The sequence below is a fragment of the Rhinoraja longicauda genome, chromosome 20 (assembly GCF_053455715.1).
Source record: "Rhinoraja longicauda isolate Sanriku21f chromosome 20, sRhiLon1.1, whole genome shotgun sequence".
NCBI lineage: Eukaryota > Metazoa > Chordata > Chondrichthyes > Rajiformes > Arhynchobatidae > Rhinoraja > Rhinoraja longicauda.
In genome coordinates, this window is record NC_135972.1 from 12,380,313 (window position 1) to 12,399,862 (window position 19,550).

The window sequence follows — 19,550 nt, forward strand, 5'->3', positions numbered from 1 at the left end:
CATAGTTAAAGTAAGAAATGTTGCTCTTGAAGTAGAGATTTAAAAGCTTGGAGCGATTGTAATGTGTGATTGCAAGTCCGCTTCTGTGACGAGCACACAGATAGTCGTCTGGGTTGGGCGCCCTTAGATCTACTCGCCTGCACATTCACATGTTCTCAAATTGCACACTCTCAAATTTTCATGTTCTTACGTTAAAGGATTAGAATTAGGCCACTCGACCCATCAAGTCTACTCCGCCATTCAATCATGGATGATCTATCTTTCCCTCAACCCTGTTCTCCTGCCTTCACCCCACTCCCCCCGATACCCGTACTAATCAAGAATCTATCAATGTCCGTCTTAAAAATACCCATTGACTTGGACTCCACAGCCTTCGGTGGCAATGAATTCCACAGATTCCAGATTCACCACCCTCTGACTAAAACAAATTCTCCTCATCTCCTTTCTAAAGGTACATCTTTTTATTCTGCTATGGCCTCTAGTCCGAGACTCCGACTAGTGGAAACATCTCTCCACATTCACTCTATCCAGGCCTTTCAGTATTCGTCAAATTTTGAAGTGTGAACATCAACAACAATTGATCCTGGTCATTGCCAATTCTGAAAGCTTGAGATTCTGCTTCAACCTTTCCCTCCTCTTCCCTGTGCCCCACATGCACTTCCACCCATTACCACTCCCTACCTCACCACCACTACTTTCCCCCCTCTGGCTTCACAATTTGCAATCTTCAATCCTGTCTGATTTTATCTCTGGCTTTTGTTCCAATCATCTGCCTGCCAACACCCACCCAACCCCATTCCCCCTCTCCCCCTTGTCCACCTATTACTTTCATGCTTGTCCGACCTCGCCCCCTTTCCAGCTTTCTTCTCCCCACTACCATCAGTCTGAAGGGTCTCAATCCAAAAGTCACCTATCCATGTTCTCCAGGCTGTCTGACCTGCTAAGTTACTCCAGCACTGTGTCCTTTTGTGTATTCACCAGCAAATGCAGTTCATTATTTCTATATTTTGTCTCAGATTTCCAGCGTTTTCAGTTTTTCTTTTTAATTTTCACTGACAAAATATTGATGCTGTTGAACAGATTAAATATTATTCTTGAATTTATGTACATTGCAAGAAATGCAAAATCCCATGTTTGGTTAACAGGTTTATTGGTCATTTCCATGCAGTGGCTGGTAACAGCCACAAGATGGTGAAAAATCAACATAGGGCCAAAGCATTCCTCGCCAAAACAATTGACCTGAAAACAGAACACTGTTTTCAAAAGCTCTCAGGAAGTTATATCCCTCTGTTGGGAGAACTTAGTTTCTTTCTATTTAATCTAGGAACTCCATTAAGTATTTTTTCTGAAGAATTTAACCCTAGCTTACCCAAAGTTAAAATTTTCAGAGCTAACAATATCCACTGCTTTGCATCCTATTCAAAAGATAACAAGCAGCAAAGTGAAAGCTACCCAGTAAGATTGCCTCATACCTTTTTTTAATGTAATTAATTCACATCCATAATCATTCTCCTATTAGAGATGCTTGCCAGTCCATTTAATGGCCAACTACAATGTTCAGACTGGAGTCACATATGAAGCCATCCAAGTTCAGAAGCATAGATCTCTTAGGGTACAGGTGATCAGATAGGTTTTAAAATGACCCATAGTTCATGGTCATTACTGCTGAAGCTAATTTTTTATTCAAGATTTCAATTGCTCAAAATAAGATCCCAAAACAATACAATTACTTTTAGATAGCGTTAAAAAAAATCCACGCTCAAAGTATAAATTCCAGCTGATCCACAGAATTCTTATAATCCCATGGAAAGAAAGATGAGTTGCCGTAGCTAAATGCCACAAGCCAGCCTTCATGGCATTACAAGCGAACAATCTCAAGCCAGTGGCTAAATGGCTTCCTTCTACAATTTTTCTGTGATTCTCTGTGTTTTCATAGAAACCCGTTTTGCATCTATCACCAAGATTCTTAACATTAAGACCCTCTGAATTCCCCACAGTTGAGGCAGAATGTTAACCCAAAGGCGAGATAAGACCTGTCAACAAATCATTAATACAAATGATCAATCAGCAAGTGCCAGATAAACATGACACTAACTAAATTAGGACACATGGATAACATCACGCAAACAATAGAAGATTTCATTTCCCAGAAAATACTTTGATCGAAACACACTATGCCTAGATTTTACTTCCTTCGCAATAAAGATAACAATTGCATGCTTATCAAATAGACCTCCCACTGAGAGAAGTTCTCATCAGCATGAAGACTGGTTTATGTTTTGCAGCACAATTTTCATTAATGCAACAGACAAAATGGCCACGAAGGGTGGATAGTCGTACACCACAGATAAACATTTTGCAAGTTCCCAACCAAATCATTCAAGATATTTTGTGATCCTCCAAATGACAATAAGCCAATGCAAGTGTGTTTACATTCTATTAACATTTTAGGTGTGTAAAATGTGTAAACGTTCACTGCACGTAACTAATGACTGGATTAATCTGTTTTCTACATAACCCTAACATGTCTCTCCAATAGTTCAATAACCCAGAAGGTTCAACATCCTTTAGACAATGGCTCGATCCTAACTCCACTGGGCTGGGATAGCATGGTTAATTAGTTGGTGTTGTTACTGAGAAGCTGGTGGGATGCCAGTAGCAAAATAAAGCAGACATTTTTTCAAAAGATTGATTTGCAAAATGCTTCACTGAATGACATGACAGCCTTGTGGAATTACCTGGAAAATGTGGAGGGGCTGCACACAAAAGCACTGCACCAACTCCTTCCCTTGCCTTCACTGCATGCCGCTCGTCAGTCGGAAACCTCTCGAGATCTACAGGAGAAAGATGAGAAAAAACATACTTTTAATTCAAAAACAATAGCCAATGGAATTTCAATGAGTAAAACCCCCATTTCCAAACAAGACCTCTCAGAGCGAAGGCAGGCTGGAGATTGATGCCCACGTGATTTCACAATTCCACTTTCGTTAAAATTCTGGTTGTGATAGCAGACTCATTTTTACCATTCCAAGCATTGTAATGATTCAATTAATGATTGAATCTTCATTCTTCAATGGTCAATGTGACTCCTAAAAATTTCCCAGCAAATGCTGCTGCTGCTGCTTAAAACAAAATGTGCTTCTCTTCTTTGTCCCTTTGCTCTGTATAGTACATTTAACGAGTCAGACCTAAACATTAAGATGAGATGGAAAATTCTGTAGATCATACTACAGTTGGACACACACACAAATCTGGAGTAATGCAGTGGGTCAGGCAGCAGCTCTGCAGAAAAGGAATCGGTAACGTTTTGGGTTTCTCAACCCAAAACATCACCTATTCCTTTTCTCCAGAGATGCTGCCTAACCAGCGGAGTTACTCTAGCTTTTTCTGTTTGACTTTGGTTTAAACCAACATCTGCAGTTCCTCCCTACATACTAAAGTTGGCGTTGACTGTATGGAGGAAAATATTAAACAACAGACAGCTACAAGTGGTCTAGTTAGTTAGTCTGAAAAATTAGAAATGGAAGTTAATCCAGAAAAATGTGAGGTGATGCACTTTGAGGTATGCAACATGGGAAAAGGATAGATGTAAATAGGATGTTGTTGACAATAGCTCAGGAACACTGAGTTTGGAGTGTAGCCCAGGGATCCTCATGGACGAGTCAATACGGTGGTTTAAAAGGCATGGAGGATAATGCCTTACATTAGCCAAGGCATAGAACATGAAACGATGTTGAAACTGTGTGCAACCCTAATTAGACCATAAACAGTTCTGGGCACCACATTGCAGGAAAGTTTTGACTGCACTGGAGAGGGTGCAGAGGACGTTGCAGGTATCCATTCATCAATCAGAGTATTGAGTATAGAAGTTGGGAGGTTATGTTGCAGCTGTATAAGACGTTGGTGAGACCGCATTTAGAATATTGTGTTCAGTTCTGGGCACCATCTTATAGGGAAGATATTGTCAAGCTTGAAAAGGTTCAGAAAAGATTTACAAGGATGTTGCCAGGACTAGAGGGTGTGAGCTATAGGGAGAGTTTGAGTAGGCTGAGTCTCTATTCCATGGAGCGCAGGGGGAAGAGGAGAGATCTTATAGAGATATACAAAATCATCAGAGGAATAGATTAGGTAGATGCACAGAGTCTTTTGCCCAGAGTAGAGGAATCGAGGACCAGAGGACATAGGTTCAAGGTGAAGGGGAAAAGATTTAATAGGAATCAGAGGGGTAACTTTTTCACACAAAGGGTGGCGGGTGTATGGAACAAGCTGCCAGAGGAGGTAGTTGAGGCTGGGACTATCCCATCGTTTAGGAAACACTTAGACAGGTATATGGAAAGGACAGGTTTGGAGGGATATGGACCAAGCGCAGTCAAGTGGGACTACTGTAGCTGGGACATTGTTGGCCGGTGTGGGCGAATTGGGCCGAAGGGCCTGTTTGCACACTGTATCACTCTATGACTCTATGTACTTACAAATTTGTAGCTGCGAGAAAAGGATAGGGTTATTTTTTTTGGAACAGAAGAGGTTGAGGGGACACAATGGAGGTGAATAAATTACGAGAGGCCTAGGCGGATTAAATAGAATGAACCCACTTCCTTTAGCACGAGTTGGGGGCTGGGGTAAGTGGTCAAACTTTACAGGAGGCAGATTTAAACTTGAACCTTCTGCATGCACAAAAAGGTCTTGAACATTTATCGGCACTGACGCTGAGAAAAGTTGAGCTTTCAACTTCTTTGTGCAGCTCAACAAGCTACTTTTCACTCCTTCCCAATTTCCGACAAAACTGATCAAGGTTCAAATTCTTTCTCCTATCTTTATTCTGCTTGCTTTGTTGTTCTGAGGAACCCAGACAAAGGAGTGTGGTTCACAGGGTAATGTCATAGCACACTTAGGGGCTCAGTTGTTGAATAGGGGCTCAGTTGTTGAATAGGGGCTCAGTTGTTGAATAGGGTCTCACCCGGTTTGGCTTTCAAAGGTCTGACTGTGTTTGAGCCACAAGGCTCCAGAAAAGAACTTCACAGCCAAGTATAAGTTTTAACGATTAAAATAACATGTAAATGACAGTACAATGCCACCAAAATAATGCCAAACAATGTGGACGGGCGCGGAGAGGACATCACTTGTTTTAGTCAAACATGGTGCCTCTTGCATGCGGTCTCAGTAGACAATATCTGTACAATTGCTAATTGAGGGTGATATGGTGATACTCGACTTGACTGTTTGTCAGAAAAGTATTTCACTGGCCATTTGCACTTCAGACTTGCAACAATATAGTACCATTGAACCATTTAAGTTCTTCAAAGTAATTGTTGCTGCAGAATGAACAGAGAGCTGTGCTTTCTGAGGGGTCTGAAGGAGTCTGATGAAGGATCTTGACCCGAAACAGCACCCATTATTCCTATCCAGAGACGCTGCCTATCCTGCCAGGTTACTCCAGCATTTTGTGTCTATCTTAGTCTATCTGGAGTTTAGAACGATGAGAGGGGATCTTATACAGACATATAAAATTATAAAAAGACTGGACAAACTAGAAGCAAGAAAAATGTTCCCAATGTTGGGGGAGACCACAACCAGGGGCCACAGTCTTAGAATAAAGGGGAGGCCATTTAAAACTGAGGTGAGAAGGAACCTTTTCACCCAGAGAGTTGTGAATTTGTGGAATTTTCTGCCACAGAGGGCAGTGGAGGCCAAATCACTGGATGGATTTTAAAGAGTTAGATAGAGCTCTAGGGGCTAGTGGAATCAAGGGATACAGGGAGAAGGCAGGCAAGGGTTACTGATTATGGATGATGCCATGATCACAATGAATGGCGGTACTGGCTTGAAGGGCCGAATGGCCTCCTCCTGCACCCATTTTCTATGTTTCTATGTTTTTGTATGTTTCTTTCATTGAACCATTGAAACTGGTCCTGGTGCATCAAGCCATCTGTTGCAACTGTTTCCAGGCAATGAGCAGAATCTTTAGCAATACACAAAGTTGGTGTAAGAAGAATAAAATTATTTTAGTTCAGACTGGCTCAAAGGTAGACTGGCAAACAATCAGGTAGTCTTGGGTAAAATCTCCCAATTTAGTTTAAACTGAATAACCCCCTCCCCCCACCTACTTAAATACCAAGTCATTGAAAAGGAACTGGAATAAAGGCAACAGGACAATGAATCAGATTCATTCACCCTCAAGGAGAGATGAGCAGCCACTAATTAGATGGAAGTGCAAAAAAAAATCAGACTCCAAGGTGCACTTGTCGGGAGGGGGTATTATGGAATACAGATGCGTGAATAAAAGGGGACCGACCAACCATCAGAACGTATTGTTTTAGTCTTACAAAAGAGAGAGGAGAGGGAGAATAAAAATGGAATTAGTGTTGAGAGCTGCTTTGTGTTGGCACAGACAAGGGGCCTGTCTCCACGTTGTTATATTCTATTCATTTCAGAGTGGACACTAAAATCCCCCCCCCCCCCAAGCTCATTCTTGCTACTAGCAGCAAAACTGCTTCTATCACAAAATCTGATCTTTTCCTTAGAACCCGTCTTTGTTCTCCAACCAAAGGACTTGTATAGTTTCTGTATCAGTGCCTTTTATCCCTTTTAACAGGCAAGTTAAGTCTGTTGTTTATTGGATAATAAAAGAAAGAACTCCTCATTGGGGACAATTTAAGAATCACTCCTGCTCCCTGTAATCTGTTCCATGCATGGATGACCCCACATCAAAATGTCTGTTGATCAGGGAGAAAATATCCCTTCCATTATTTTGAACATAAGTCTGCCCTGCCCTAACATGGTCATTTAATGTGAAATATTTACCTATGGAGTCCAAAGAGAAATAAACAGAGCATAAAAAATCCGTAAGGATATTTCTCTTCAACAATCGCACTTGGCCTGTGGGAAATGGTGCCAGGATGTCATTGAATTATCACAGCTAATGTTACTGAAAACTGACCATCGATGCACAGTATGAAAAACCCTCGGCAAGACCAGCAGCATTATCAAGGATGAGTCGCACCCTGGCCACTTCTCCCCTCTCCCATTGGTCAAAGAGTATTGAGGTATGAAAAGGCACACCTCTAGATTCAGGGATAGTTTCTTCCCAGCTGTTATCAGGCAACTGAACCATCCTACTGCAACCAGAGAGTAGTCCTGAACTATTATTGGACTATTTTTGATCGGACTTACTGGCTTTACCTTACACTAAACGTTATTCCCTTATCGTACATCTGTACACTGTGAATGGCTGCATTGTCATCATGTATTGTCTTTCCGCTGGCTGGTTAACACGCAACAAAAGCTTTTCACTGTACCTCGGTACACATGACAATAAACTAAACTGAACTGAACAGATAACTTATCAGGGACTCACAGATGTTCACGAGAGTAATCTCGGCATCAGGAGGCTTCCCTTGGACCATGCAAAAAGGGTAGTGAACTTCAACAAAATCCCATCTGCATTGGATATTCTTCCACCAGAATCAGGTCCTGTCTTACTCATTGCTTCTGCAGGACTCTGCTTAAAAATATATAATTAGGTGACGGGGTAGAAACATAGAAACATAGAAACATAGAAAATAGGTGCAGGAGTAGGCCATTCGGCCCTTCGAGCCTGCACCGCCATTCAATATGATCATGGCTGATCATCCAGCTCAGTAGCCTGTACCTGCCTTCTCTCCATACCCCCTGATCCCTTTAGCAAAAAGGGCCACATCTAACTCCCTCTTAAATATAGCCAATGAACTGGCCTCAACTACCTTCTGTGGCAGAGAATTCCATAGACTCACCACTCTCTGTGTGAAGAAATGTTTTCTCATCTCGGTCCTAAAAGACTTCCCCCTTATCCTTAAGCTGTGACCCCTGGTTCTGGACTCCCCCAACATCGGGAACAATCTTCCCGCATCTAGCCTCTCCAACCCCTGAAGAATTTTATATGTTTCTATAAGATCCCCCCTCAGTCTTCTAAATTCCAGCGAGTACAAGCCCAGTCTATCCAGTCTTTCCTCATATGCAAGTCCCGCCATCCCAGGGATTAATCTGGTGAACCTTCTCTGTACTCCCTCTAAGGCAAGAACGTCTTTCCTCAGGTTAGGAGACCAAAACTGCACACAATACTCCAGGTGCGGTCTCACCAAGGCCCTGTACAACTGCAGCAGAACCTCCCTGCTCCTAAACTCAAATCCTCTTGCTATGAATGCCAACATACCATTCGCTTTCTTCACTGCCTGCTGCACCTGCATGCTTGCTTTCAATGACTTGTGCACCATGACACCCAGGTCACGTTGCATCTCCCCTTCTCCCAATCGGTCACCATTCAAGTAATAAATACTCTGCTTTCCTGTTCTTGCCGCCAAAGTGGATAACCTAAAAAGATTCTCAGTGGGCTTGATGGGATAGAAGTCTGGTGGATGTTTACTTTGGTTGTGGAATCATGAAATGAAGGGCAAGCATTCATTGTCACGCAAAAATAAGGAGAAATCTCTTCACTTGTCTGGGGAGAAGGCTGAGTTGGCACAGATGTTGAGTTAAAGAGTCATTCAGCATGGAAACAGGCCGTTTGGCCCACCTTGCCCACACTGGTCAACATGTCCCATCCACTCATCCCGCCTGTCTGCTTTTGGCTCATATCCCTCCAAACCTGTCCTATCCACATACCTGTCCAACTGATTCTTAAACGTTAGCATAAGAAACGTTGGGAGTTCATTGAGAGATCGATATATTTCTGGACATTAAAGGAATCAAGGAATATGTGGAAAGTGCAGGAAAATGGTGAGTGACATAAAAGGTCAGCCATGATCCAGTTGAATGGTGCAGCAAGCTTGAAGGACACATGGCCCACTCTTATCCCGTTTTTGTTCTTATATTATGTCAACCTGTTGAGTTTAGACAAAACAGGCACAGTAAGCATTTCCATTTTGTGGCGACAAAGAAAGGGGCCTCAATATAAAATCATCATCAGGAAGATGGTCATAAAAGGTTTAGAAGGATATGGGCCAAATGAAGGCAAATGGGAATTACTTCGACAGGCATCTTGGTTGGCGTGACCAAATTGGGCTAAAGAGCCTGTTTCCATGCTATATGATAAAATTCTAAGTAGAATATGGAATCCACTACTGCAGGGAGATATTGAGGTGGATAACAACAGAGCATTTAGTTTTAGATATACCAGCGCGGAAGCAGGACCTTCGGACCACCGAGTCCGCGCCGACCAGCGATTCCTGCACATTAACACTATAACATACCAGGGACAATTTACACTTATACCAAGTATACAAACCCAGGCCACCCATTTTCACCCAGAGAGTTGTGAATCTGTGGAATTCTCTGACACAGAAAGCAGTGAAGGCCAATTCACTGGATATTTTCAAGAGAGAGTTAGATTTAGTTCTTAGGGCTAAGGGAATCAAGGGATATGGGGAAAAAGTCAGAATGGGGTATTAATTTTGGATGATCAGCCTTGATCATATTGAATGGCGGTGCTGGCTCGAAGGGCCGAATGGCCTACTCCTGCACCTATTTTCTATGTTTCTAAGCCAATTAACCTACAAACATGTACGTCTTTGGAATGTGGGAGGAAACCGAAGATCTCGGAGAAAACCCACGCCGTCACGGGGAGAACGTACAAACTCTGTACAGACAACACCCCTAGTCGGGATCGAACCCGCTTCTCTGGTGCTACAGGCGCTGGAAGGCAGCAACTCCACCGCGGCGCCACCGTGGAAGAGCTCATTAAACGTACAAGGAAAAGGGAATGGAAGGCTATGCCAATGGAGAGAGAGGAGGCAGCTTCAGTGTATAATCCGTTTCCAAGCTGAATATACCATGCAACTCCAGTTTTTGCCAGAGAGGTAACGATTTCAACAGGGAAAGACTTTATACAATCTCAGGATAACCCAAGTACTTCCCAGCCTGTAAACTACTTCTTGAAACACAACCTCAGTTTGTTCGGTGCACAACAGTGCAAGATTCCACAAGGAGCAATGAGTTAAACAATCAGATCAACAGCTCTTTACTGTTTTATTGCTCAAATAAATAAGCAGAACTCTTGAACTGCCTGCCCATTTTACACAAGTGAGATGGGAAATTTTATTTCCACTTGAGTACTGAGGGTGGACCTTCAGTTAACATCTCAGCCGAAAAACTGCATCTCTGCAGTGTAACAGCCCATCAGAACTGTCTAGATTGTGTGCTCAAATCCAGGAAGGGGTTGTTCTTAAGCACTAACCTTCTCACGCAATGGAGAAAGTGCTTCTACAAAGCTTTGACTGATATACAAGGGAAACTGGAACAAATACAAGGAAGCAAATAAATCTTTTCACAAACTAAAACGCTTTTCACTGTATCAATCTCGGTACACGTGACAATAAACTAAACTAAACCAGTGATAGACAAAAATGCTGGAGTAACTCACGGGTCAGGCAGCATCTCTGCAGAAAAGGAATAGGTGATGTTTTGGGTCGAGTCCCTTCGTCAGACTAAATGTCAGGGAGGGGGACACTGGAGGTAAGACTAAACTAAATCTACTTAGCAAGATTCTTGGATTGCAAATAAATACATACACCCAAACTGCAGCTCGGCCTCTTTGCTAATGATGGTTCCATATTTGTTTGAGGCTTCGCACTGGTATTTGCCACGGTCCTTCACCTTTTCCGGGTTGTTGATTACAAGGTTACCGCCAATCATACTGTAGCGGCTATCTTCCACATTAATTAAGTAGTTGTTTTTCTTCCATCTGCAACACAATAAAAGCACATTGGGAAATTTGAAATAAACAAGAAGGAAAATAAACTGTGCAAATAGGAGAGGCGGTAACCTGATAAACATTCCTGCAATTATAATACACACAGTGAAAGCAGTGCCAGTGTACATGGTGAGCACTTTATATGAATGCAGTGACTAATACCATTCCAGCACTCACCTGGTAATCAAATTAGGTCAGCATCAGATTAGGAAAAGTAAAGGAGGACATAAAGTGTAGGTTTAATACAGTTCTGAATGTCAACATCAAACGTATATCACTACAATCCTTTGGACAGCTAACACCAGACAGCGAAGCAAAAGGTCACCTTTACCTGTAGTCTGGGGAAGGAATTGCACGAGCGCGGCAGTTTAGTGATACTTTTGCTTCTTCAGATTCTTCTGGGTAGATGGTAGGCAGTGGCTGTTCTTCAAACACTGGCCCATACTCCCTGCTGTCTTCTGCAATTACAACACATGGCTATTATAGCCAAGAGACAACACCAAGGAGATGTCATACTATTCACAGTGACATATAGTTAACATTTGTGCTGGTCTGATCTGGTCCATCCATTGGGAAGATGTAACCTACCTTCTCATCGCCTCCTTTCCTAAAACATATAGAGCAGCATAGGTTTCTTTAAAACCTCCTTGCCTTTCTTTGTGAACATCGGTAATGTTTTACCATTTGAACTGGTTGTGACCATGTCAGTCTCTACCTGGTCGTTTCCAATGGCAACACATACACGAAAGGAGTACTGAGTGGTTGCAGTTCTTCACTGCTTTCAACCGATATTCTCCCCACACTGATAACAGTCATTTTTACTGAGTTGTCAGTATACAATCACTTTCGACTAAAAGTTCATAAAAAGAGACCATTTCTTACAAATAACTGTTTTTTGTAACACTCATCCATTAATCTTTGCCAAATAAAATTAAACTGCCATTTCCTCAGACAGAACCAGAGATTGTGGCTAACTTCTGCACAGGTCATTTGTTAAGCTCAGAATTTCTTTATAATGCTCATCCGGAGTAAAGTTTCAAGACATTGAGCTGATGACTTTTATTCTGCATCTGCAAATTGGATCTCCCTTAACAAGTTGCATAACCTTATTGTTAATGCTTCACCATCTCCTCCAGACAAATGATGCTCGAACAGGGAAGCTTTGGAGAGATTGAGCAGAATGGGAGAAAAATGGCAGATGCTGTGAATCAATGGAGGCAGACTAGTGGAGCATATCAGTTATGGATTTATGATAGACAACGGTCTTAGTGATTCCTCACTGCAATACTTTAGAACTCTGTACCACACAGAGATAGAATCAATTGATTGTATTCAGTAGTAAAATGTGTACATCTTAACTTACGGTCATATTGCAATGATTCGCAATGTGTACCTTAAACCTCTTCAAGTCACGAAGTGACTAAATACTTATTCTATTGCTTTCATATCTATAAGCCAAAGATAACATGTAATCAACGTTTCAGCTTACAATCTATCCCCAATTAATGTTACGCTTCTTTCCTGATGGTGCAAGTACACAATTACTCCTTCCACATTGAAATCATCCAGGTCTGATCTTCCAAAGGTCCTTTGATTCCATTTCCATGTTTCTGGCAGATTCAATTCCCGAGTTGACTTGTTTCTTTGAGATACTCAAACTGAACAATCTCAATACCCTACCTCAGAAAGGATGGAAGACAAAGAGGCCACTTCATAGACAACTTGCCAACATCTCATCCATTGAGTGCCATGGGCACAGAAAAGGTTATAATCAGGATATATCCAAGCAGAAGGAGATTTGAAAGTGAAGCAATCACAATGATGGTCTTGGGAAAATTAACTTTAACTTTGCAATATGAGTAACTTCTGCTGGAATGGCAACAATGCATGAGGAACTTTGCAGCAACACTGTTTGTCATCTTCTTATTGATAATGAAACATCCCACCAAATCCAACACTCTAACAAACTGTGGAAATATCACACAAAATCTCCTTTAAGCTTCTGAACATTTGCTCATCCCAGTAATATTCTGACACTTGGAATCAGTGCTGATATCTCCACAAAGCATTGATATTTGACACCTGATTTTGGTGCTCTAGTTGATGATAAATCTCATTTACTTTTTATTTTACCTGTTTGGAATAACAGCAAAAGAGAGGACATCTCATTTATTAACCATTATTAGCCAGCTTTAACTAAATTCCTAACAGTTTTCAACAAAGGTTGTGGATTGACATCCTTACTAAATTTCAGAATGGTCACGTCTGTGGCCTGGAAAAGTATTCAAATATGTACAAAGCCAATCTTCTGTAGCTATCTGAAGGCTTTGTGACAGATATGCAAAGTGAGGATATTGGAGATGTAATGAGATGTTCCAATTGGTATTAACCAAATCTGGTTTAACATTAATCCTGCTTAAAAACAACAGGTTAATGCATGTATTATAATCCTGGTCAGAGATCACACCAGAGCATTAATCAGCTCCTGCTTTCATAGAGATCATTTCAGACCTTGCACATGTTCGAGTCCAAGATTCACATATCTTCTTCATTAAACAAAAATTCTGCAACAAAGAGATTCTGCATAAGATCTGAACATAGCAAGATTTCATAGGGTGCAGATGTAAAGGTTTTACTGTGAATGTTCATATATTAAAATCCTCTCCCTGAGAATTTTGCTGATCATTTATCCTTTTTTATATTCTTTAAGAGTTTTGTTTAAATCCACTTTTGATGCTGTATTTATTTAATGTTCTGTTACCAACTCAGAACATACACCAGCCAACGTTCATGACTCAGAAGCTTGTCCCATCATTAATGATGGGTCTTTAACTACCAAACCTTCACCCCAGAGTTGGCTAAATTCAATAGCTCACTCGAGACAACACTGGTTTTATAAGAAAAAAACAAAAATGAAAACGGTGTTAGACACAAAATGCTGGAGGAAGTCAGTGGGTCAAGCAGCATCTCTGGAGAAAAGGAATAGATGAAATTTCGGGTCAAGACTCTTCTTCAGACTGAGAGTCAGGGGGACGGGAATCGAGAGATATAGAAGGTGCATAGGACAAATGAATGAAAGATATGCAAAAATCAACAATGATTAAGGTAAGGTGGAGCCATAATGGTCCATTGCTGGCTGAAGGGTAGGTGGTAATGAGTTATGCAGACAGTGAAACTCAGCAGGATGACAGTCAAACTAGTATGACAACTAGGGTGGGGAAGAGACACACAGAGAGAGCGAGAGAGAGAGGGGATACAAGGGTTACTTGAAGTTAGAGAAATCATATTCATACTGCTGAGTTGCATGAAATATGAGGTGCTGTTCCTCCAATTTGCGTTGGCCCTCACTCTGAAAACAGTGTTCCTATATTCTGCTGAAGGCAGGATAATGTGAAACTCTCAGGCAGATATTAGAAATACTGCTCAGTTATGATAGCCATTCTGACCTGTGAATGACATGGCCTATGCATCACTTACTGCAACAAATGAATGAGAGAGCTTTCTGTATACCAGTAGCAGTCGGGGATTAACTTGAATAAGAAAAACCACAAAAGACTGCTTGACTTATACTAAAGCTCTTGCGAGCATCTCTGGATTGAACAAATTAATAATGTATTTTCAATTCATAGCAGAAAAGTCTCATAAGGGATGATGAAATATAAAATTGCCTTGAAGGCTCATATTTCATCCTAATAGGTTTATAGGCTAAAACTCTGCCCTACAATATTAATGCAGACTACTTCTAACAGTAACTGTATTAACGTTTTTTTTCACCGTTTCAAGACAAAATTGTGGGTTAATATCTTGTTATAGTAGCACCTCAGAGGAAATTTACACATTGAATATTTGGCAATGAATATTTGCCATTTCATTGTAAATCCAATTGCAATATTTGTCCTTTCCGGTTCGAATATATTGTTAGGATCTTTAGAATGCTGTTGTGTTTTGGAATAGTCTTTTATATCAGCTGCTTAGGTGTATTAAGAAAACGAGCTATTCAAGTGTAGAACACATACACTCCCACAATATCTTTATTTATGAATGGGTTTTGATATAACAGGTGAGAAAAACAGACCCATTTTTTTTTTTTTAACCTTGTGCTTGTAGTCAGTGCTGAGTGCACTATCTGATTTAAGTCTTTTGTCGTTTCCTGTCTAAGTTGTGATGGTCATTCTGATTTCACGTCCATTGATGTAATTCTCTCCAAAACACAATGAAGCATGAGAGACCGTTTCTTATAGGTGCGGGAAATGGAAACTTTCTCTGCTTTTCTGGTGGGACCGGTCAGGAGTGAAGGAAGCTGGAGCCAGCACTGTGTTCTGTCACATCAGGGATTCCTTGAGATTTCAAATATTTCTCCAAGACATGCTGTATGCACACAGGCAATCTCCTCTCATAATATGGTTCAGGTTAATGCTCTGGGATCAAGTTACATTCAGTTATTTAAGGAAAGAGTTCTACTACAACTTTAGCAAGGCATGTATATGGCCAACATATATTCTTATTTCACACCTAAGTACAAAACTTAAGAATAAGGGTAGGCCATTTAGGACTGAGATGAGGAAAACCTTTTTTCACCCAGAGAGTTGTGAATCTGTGGAATTCTCTGCCACAGAAGGCAGTGGAGTCCAATTCACTGGATGTTTTCAAGAGGGAGTTAGATTTAGCTCTTAGGGCTAAAGGAATCAAGGGATATGGGGAAAAAGCGGTGCTGGCTCAAAGGGCCAAATGGCCTACTCCTGCACCTATTTTTCTATGTTTTCTATGTTTCTAAAACTAAGACTCAAAAAAAGCAAAATAAAACCAACATGTAGTCTGGAAAATAGTCATTGGTAAAATGTATAGATTTTGTTCTGGAAGAGCAGTCTGCTGAACTGTGCACCGTTCTTATTCTAAGTAACATCATGTTATTTTTTTGCACGTCACATATGTGAATATGTGTTGCTGTAAGATCTTGCACTCACTGGGTTGATGAATTCAAAGTCAGGGTGGAGAAAAATCCATCAATCCACCTTAATTTTCATCGATTCAAAGAAAAATCCACCGTACATCCCGCTAGAGTGGATTTGTCCAAAACTAAAGGAATTAAAGCGAGATTGAATAGCTGTCTTAGAAAGCAAAAAAAAATGATAGTATTTCATTCGAGAAGAGCCCACAATAATGTTTTAACTAAACATCAATCCTTCACCCTTTTGACCTAACATAATACCATGACTGACAGAAGTCCATGACATTCCTAATATGATGCATTTGATGATGACAAAAAAGCCAAACTTTGCAATGCTCATCAATGATCAAGTAAAAGGTGCTTGTCCCCAAATCTAGCATCCTGATTAAAATTAGTATCACATCCATCATTGCTGAAACTCACTCTTGCAATACTCTTTTAATAATTAATTTTACATTACTCGCTTAATTACTCTCTCTTAATTAACATAGAACCTTAAGCACTCGTAAATACAGAATGCATTCAGAGACTAACATCAACAACTTTTGAAGAGAAGTGCAAGCGCTGAATTTGGCAGTTGCAAGACCATCAACAATCATGTTCTGTACCACAGGAATAAACTTCTTGGGAACTGTACTCGAACAACTGAGCGTTTTTTCCCCAGAGCTGCCTCAGCTTCCTCTGATCCTCAGATCATTAACTGTTAAACCAATTGCTAGCCTGCATGATTTATTCAGTCTAGCTATTGATGGGAAGTCTGAAAACTCTTGTTTGAATTATGCATTTTAATTCTGGCGTTAAGATTCACGCTTTGCAATCTCGGAACACTGACTGAAACTCAACATCAGTTTACGGAGAACTCAGAAGGAACGTCAGGCTCAACCTCTGCCTCTGTGCCAAGCATCGATAAGTGATTGACCTCCACTCACTTCAAGGAAAGATGATCTAAAATAGCCTCCATCAGAGGCCTCATGTCATTGGTTTTGATTGATTGAAAGATACACCATGGAAATAGGCCTCGCTGTGTCACAGCTCCAGCAATGGATTCAATCCAGACTTACACTACTGTTTGTGTCGAGTTTGCATGTTTTTTTCCTATGACTGCATGGGTTTTCTCCAGATGCTGCAGTTAGACATATCCCAAAGACTAGTGGATTGGTAGATTAGTTAGTCACTGAAAATTGCCACTGGTGTGTTGGTGAGTGGCAAAATCTAGGGGAGAGTTGACAGCATTATGGAGAGAATTAGAAGTATTGGAGAAACAAGGAGCTGCAGATACTGGTTTACCAAGGAAAGACACAAAAGGCTGGATTGACTCAGCAGGTCAGGCAGCATCACTGGAGAACATGGATAGGTGACATTTCAGAGTGATTGCAGAGGTGGGAGGAAAGAAAGCTTGAAAGTATTTGGATAAGTGTTGGCTTAGTATAAATACATGGACTGTATGGGTCAAAGAGCCTGCTTATGTGCCCCAGTCCAATAAAGTACCTCTGGCCCAAAACAATTACTGTTTCTCTTTTCACAGTGGCTGTCTAACCTGCTAAGTTCTTTCCAGCATTTTCTGCTTTTATTTCAGATTTCCAGCTTTTTTAATTTTAATTTTCTGTACTATATCATTCTAAATGTGTCATCTCTCTATTATCTATTTGCTACAGTAGACCTTTTATTTCATGTTAACAAAGGACATAACAAAGCTCTATGGTATCACAAAATGCTGGAGTAACTCAGCAGGTCAGGCAGCATCTCTGGAGCATTAACAAAGCTCTATAGTTGGGAACAATAATGTTCCCAAAACAAGGGGAAAAAATACAACATTTCTGTCAAATGTCAATTAATTACGGATCAACCCTGTGCTCCAAATAATGAGGCCCAGCTGAGATTTACAGCTCCTGGGGTAAAACTGTACAACTATTAATGGATTGGTGTTGAACAACTGACAAGATTGTCATTATCAAGCTGTATGCTAGAGTATGGCAAAATTTCTGGTGCCATCTTCTTCAGGAAACACTGGAACAATACAAGTCCAATCACGTGAGATGCAGATGGTTGAGAATTACTAATAGTCACAAAATGCAGCATCTCTGGAGAGAAGGAATGGGTGACGTTTCGGGTCAAGAACTTCTTCAGACTTTTTACTGGATTAAAACGTGGTCGCACAGTCGGAGAGCAGAAGGAATCACAGAGGAGGAGCAGTGAGAGAGGATGTCGCTGAACTCTCGTCGGAGAGAGGAGGAGAACGTCTTTAAAGTAGACGTACCTTGAGGAGATTTCACAATGGAGCAGACAAAATGTGTCGGAAAGATCAGCAGATGCTGGTGTAAATCGAAGATAGACACAAAATGCTGGAGTAACTCAGTGGGACAGGCAGCATCTCTGGAGAGAAGAAATGGGTAGGAGAAAAACTGCAGATGCTGGTTTAAATCGAAGGTAGACACAAAATGCTGGAGTAACTCAGCGGGTCAGGCAGCATCTCGGGAGAGAAGGAATGCATGACGTTTCAGGTCGAGACCCTTCTTCACTTGAGAATTACTAGTTTAGTTTAGAGTTTAGTTCAGAGATACCGCGTGGAAGCAGGCCCTTCAGCCCACCGAGTCTGCATGGACCATGATCACCTGTGCACTTGTTCTATCCTACACACTAAAGACAATTTAAATAAGCCAATTAACCTACAAATCTGCAGGTCTTTGGAATGTGGGAGAAAACTGGAGCACCCAGAGAAAACCCACAGTCATGGAGAGAATGTAAAAAATCTGTACAAACAATACCCATAGTCAGGATCGAACCCGGGTTTCTGGCACTATAAGGCAACAACTCTACCACTGTGCCGCCCATTTCTTCATAGATGACTTCATAGAAACTACAAGGAACTGTACGGTCTACAGAAAAAGACAAAACTTTAGACAGCCAGAAAGGGAAAGGTCCATTTCCATGACGTAATCCAGTTGGTATGAAATAAAATGAATGATTCCTCAAGCACATCAATAACACCAAAAGTGATGCTTCAGTGACATCCAATTTCATCTTATTGAGAATTTCTCAGCATTATCGATCTACCGACACCGTAAAGGGAGGGACTCTGAATGTATCCAGAAATAGTTGATCACAATCCACAAGGCAAAAATATCTGGCTGATGACCTTGTCAACCAGAGCCAGAACATCCTTTGCATCTTTCATCAAAAGTGTAACAGGAATTGGCTTCCAAATCAATTCTGACATTGAACACCATGACACCAATGTCTATAAAATTCAAGTGTAAAATGTCATGCAAATCCTTGAAAAACCTGAACTGAATCTCCAATTCCCCATTTCAGTTTCAAACTTCGGTTGCAATCAATACTTGTAATTGTGATGGAGACAAGATCTCCATAATCAGACCAATCTGTAACATTCATTAGATGTAGAAAGTTAGTGGCATGGGGTTACACATCAAATAAGCATGTCCTTCAACCCACCACATTCGTGCCAACCAACTATCAACACTAATCCCACATTTCTCTTCACATTCAAGTTGTCTTGTTCACATGAATCTGTCCTTTGCAACTTTTTTTATACATGCATGTTAGCTTGCCATTTTGCAACATGACTGCTTTGAGCGGAACAAGCCCCATTTTAAGGAAAAGTTATTTACTCAACATTATTGCAACAGTATTCTCAGAGCAGCTGGCAGAAAGGAGAAGAAGTTTTTCATCTATGCTATTCAATTTTTAAAATATGTACCTCTGGGATGAAATCAGAATTCGGACCCCTGCTTTAAACTTCACACGGCCTTCAAGATATCAAAAGCCAAACAAGCATTTGATGTTGAGTTAATCATCTTGCAAGATATTTCCAAAGGCAAAAGTATTTCATTCAAAGTAAATAAACAAGACGCCTTCAGC

At 40.9% G+C, this 19,550-nt stretch overlaps 1 protein-coding gene across 9 annotated transcripts in view; it reads right to left on the bottom strand.

The window, feature by feature from the left end:
* Nucleotides 1-19,550, bottom strand: part of LOC144603565 (contactin-1-like) — a 421,240-nt gene that overhangs the window by 214,750 nt on the left and 186,940 nt on the right. For all 9 annotated transcript variants that reach the window (XM_078416950.1, XM_078416955.1, XM_078416958.1 and 6 more), the window contains 3 exons: nucleotides 11,055-11,181; nucleotides 10,542-10,714; nucleotides 2,739-2,834 (listed from right to left, as the gene is read on the bottom strand). In XM_078416950.1, the coding sequence (XP_078273076.1) occupies nucleotides 2,739-2,834; nucleotides 10,542-10,714; nucleotides 11,055-11,181 (396 nt within the window). The remainder of the gene's footprint in view (nucleotides 1-2,738; nucleotides 2,835-10,541; nucleotides 10,715-11,054; nucleotides 11,182-19,550) is intronic.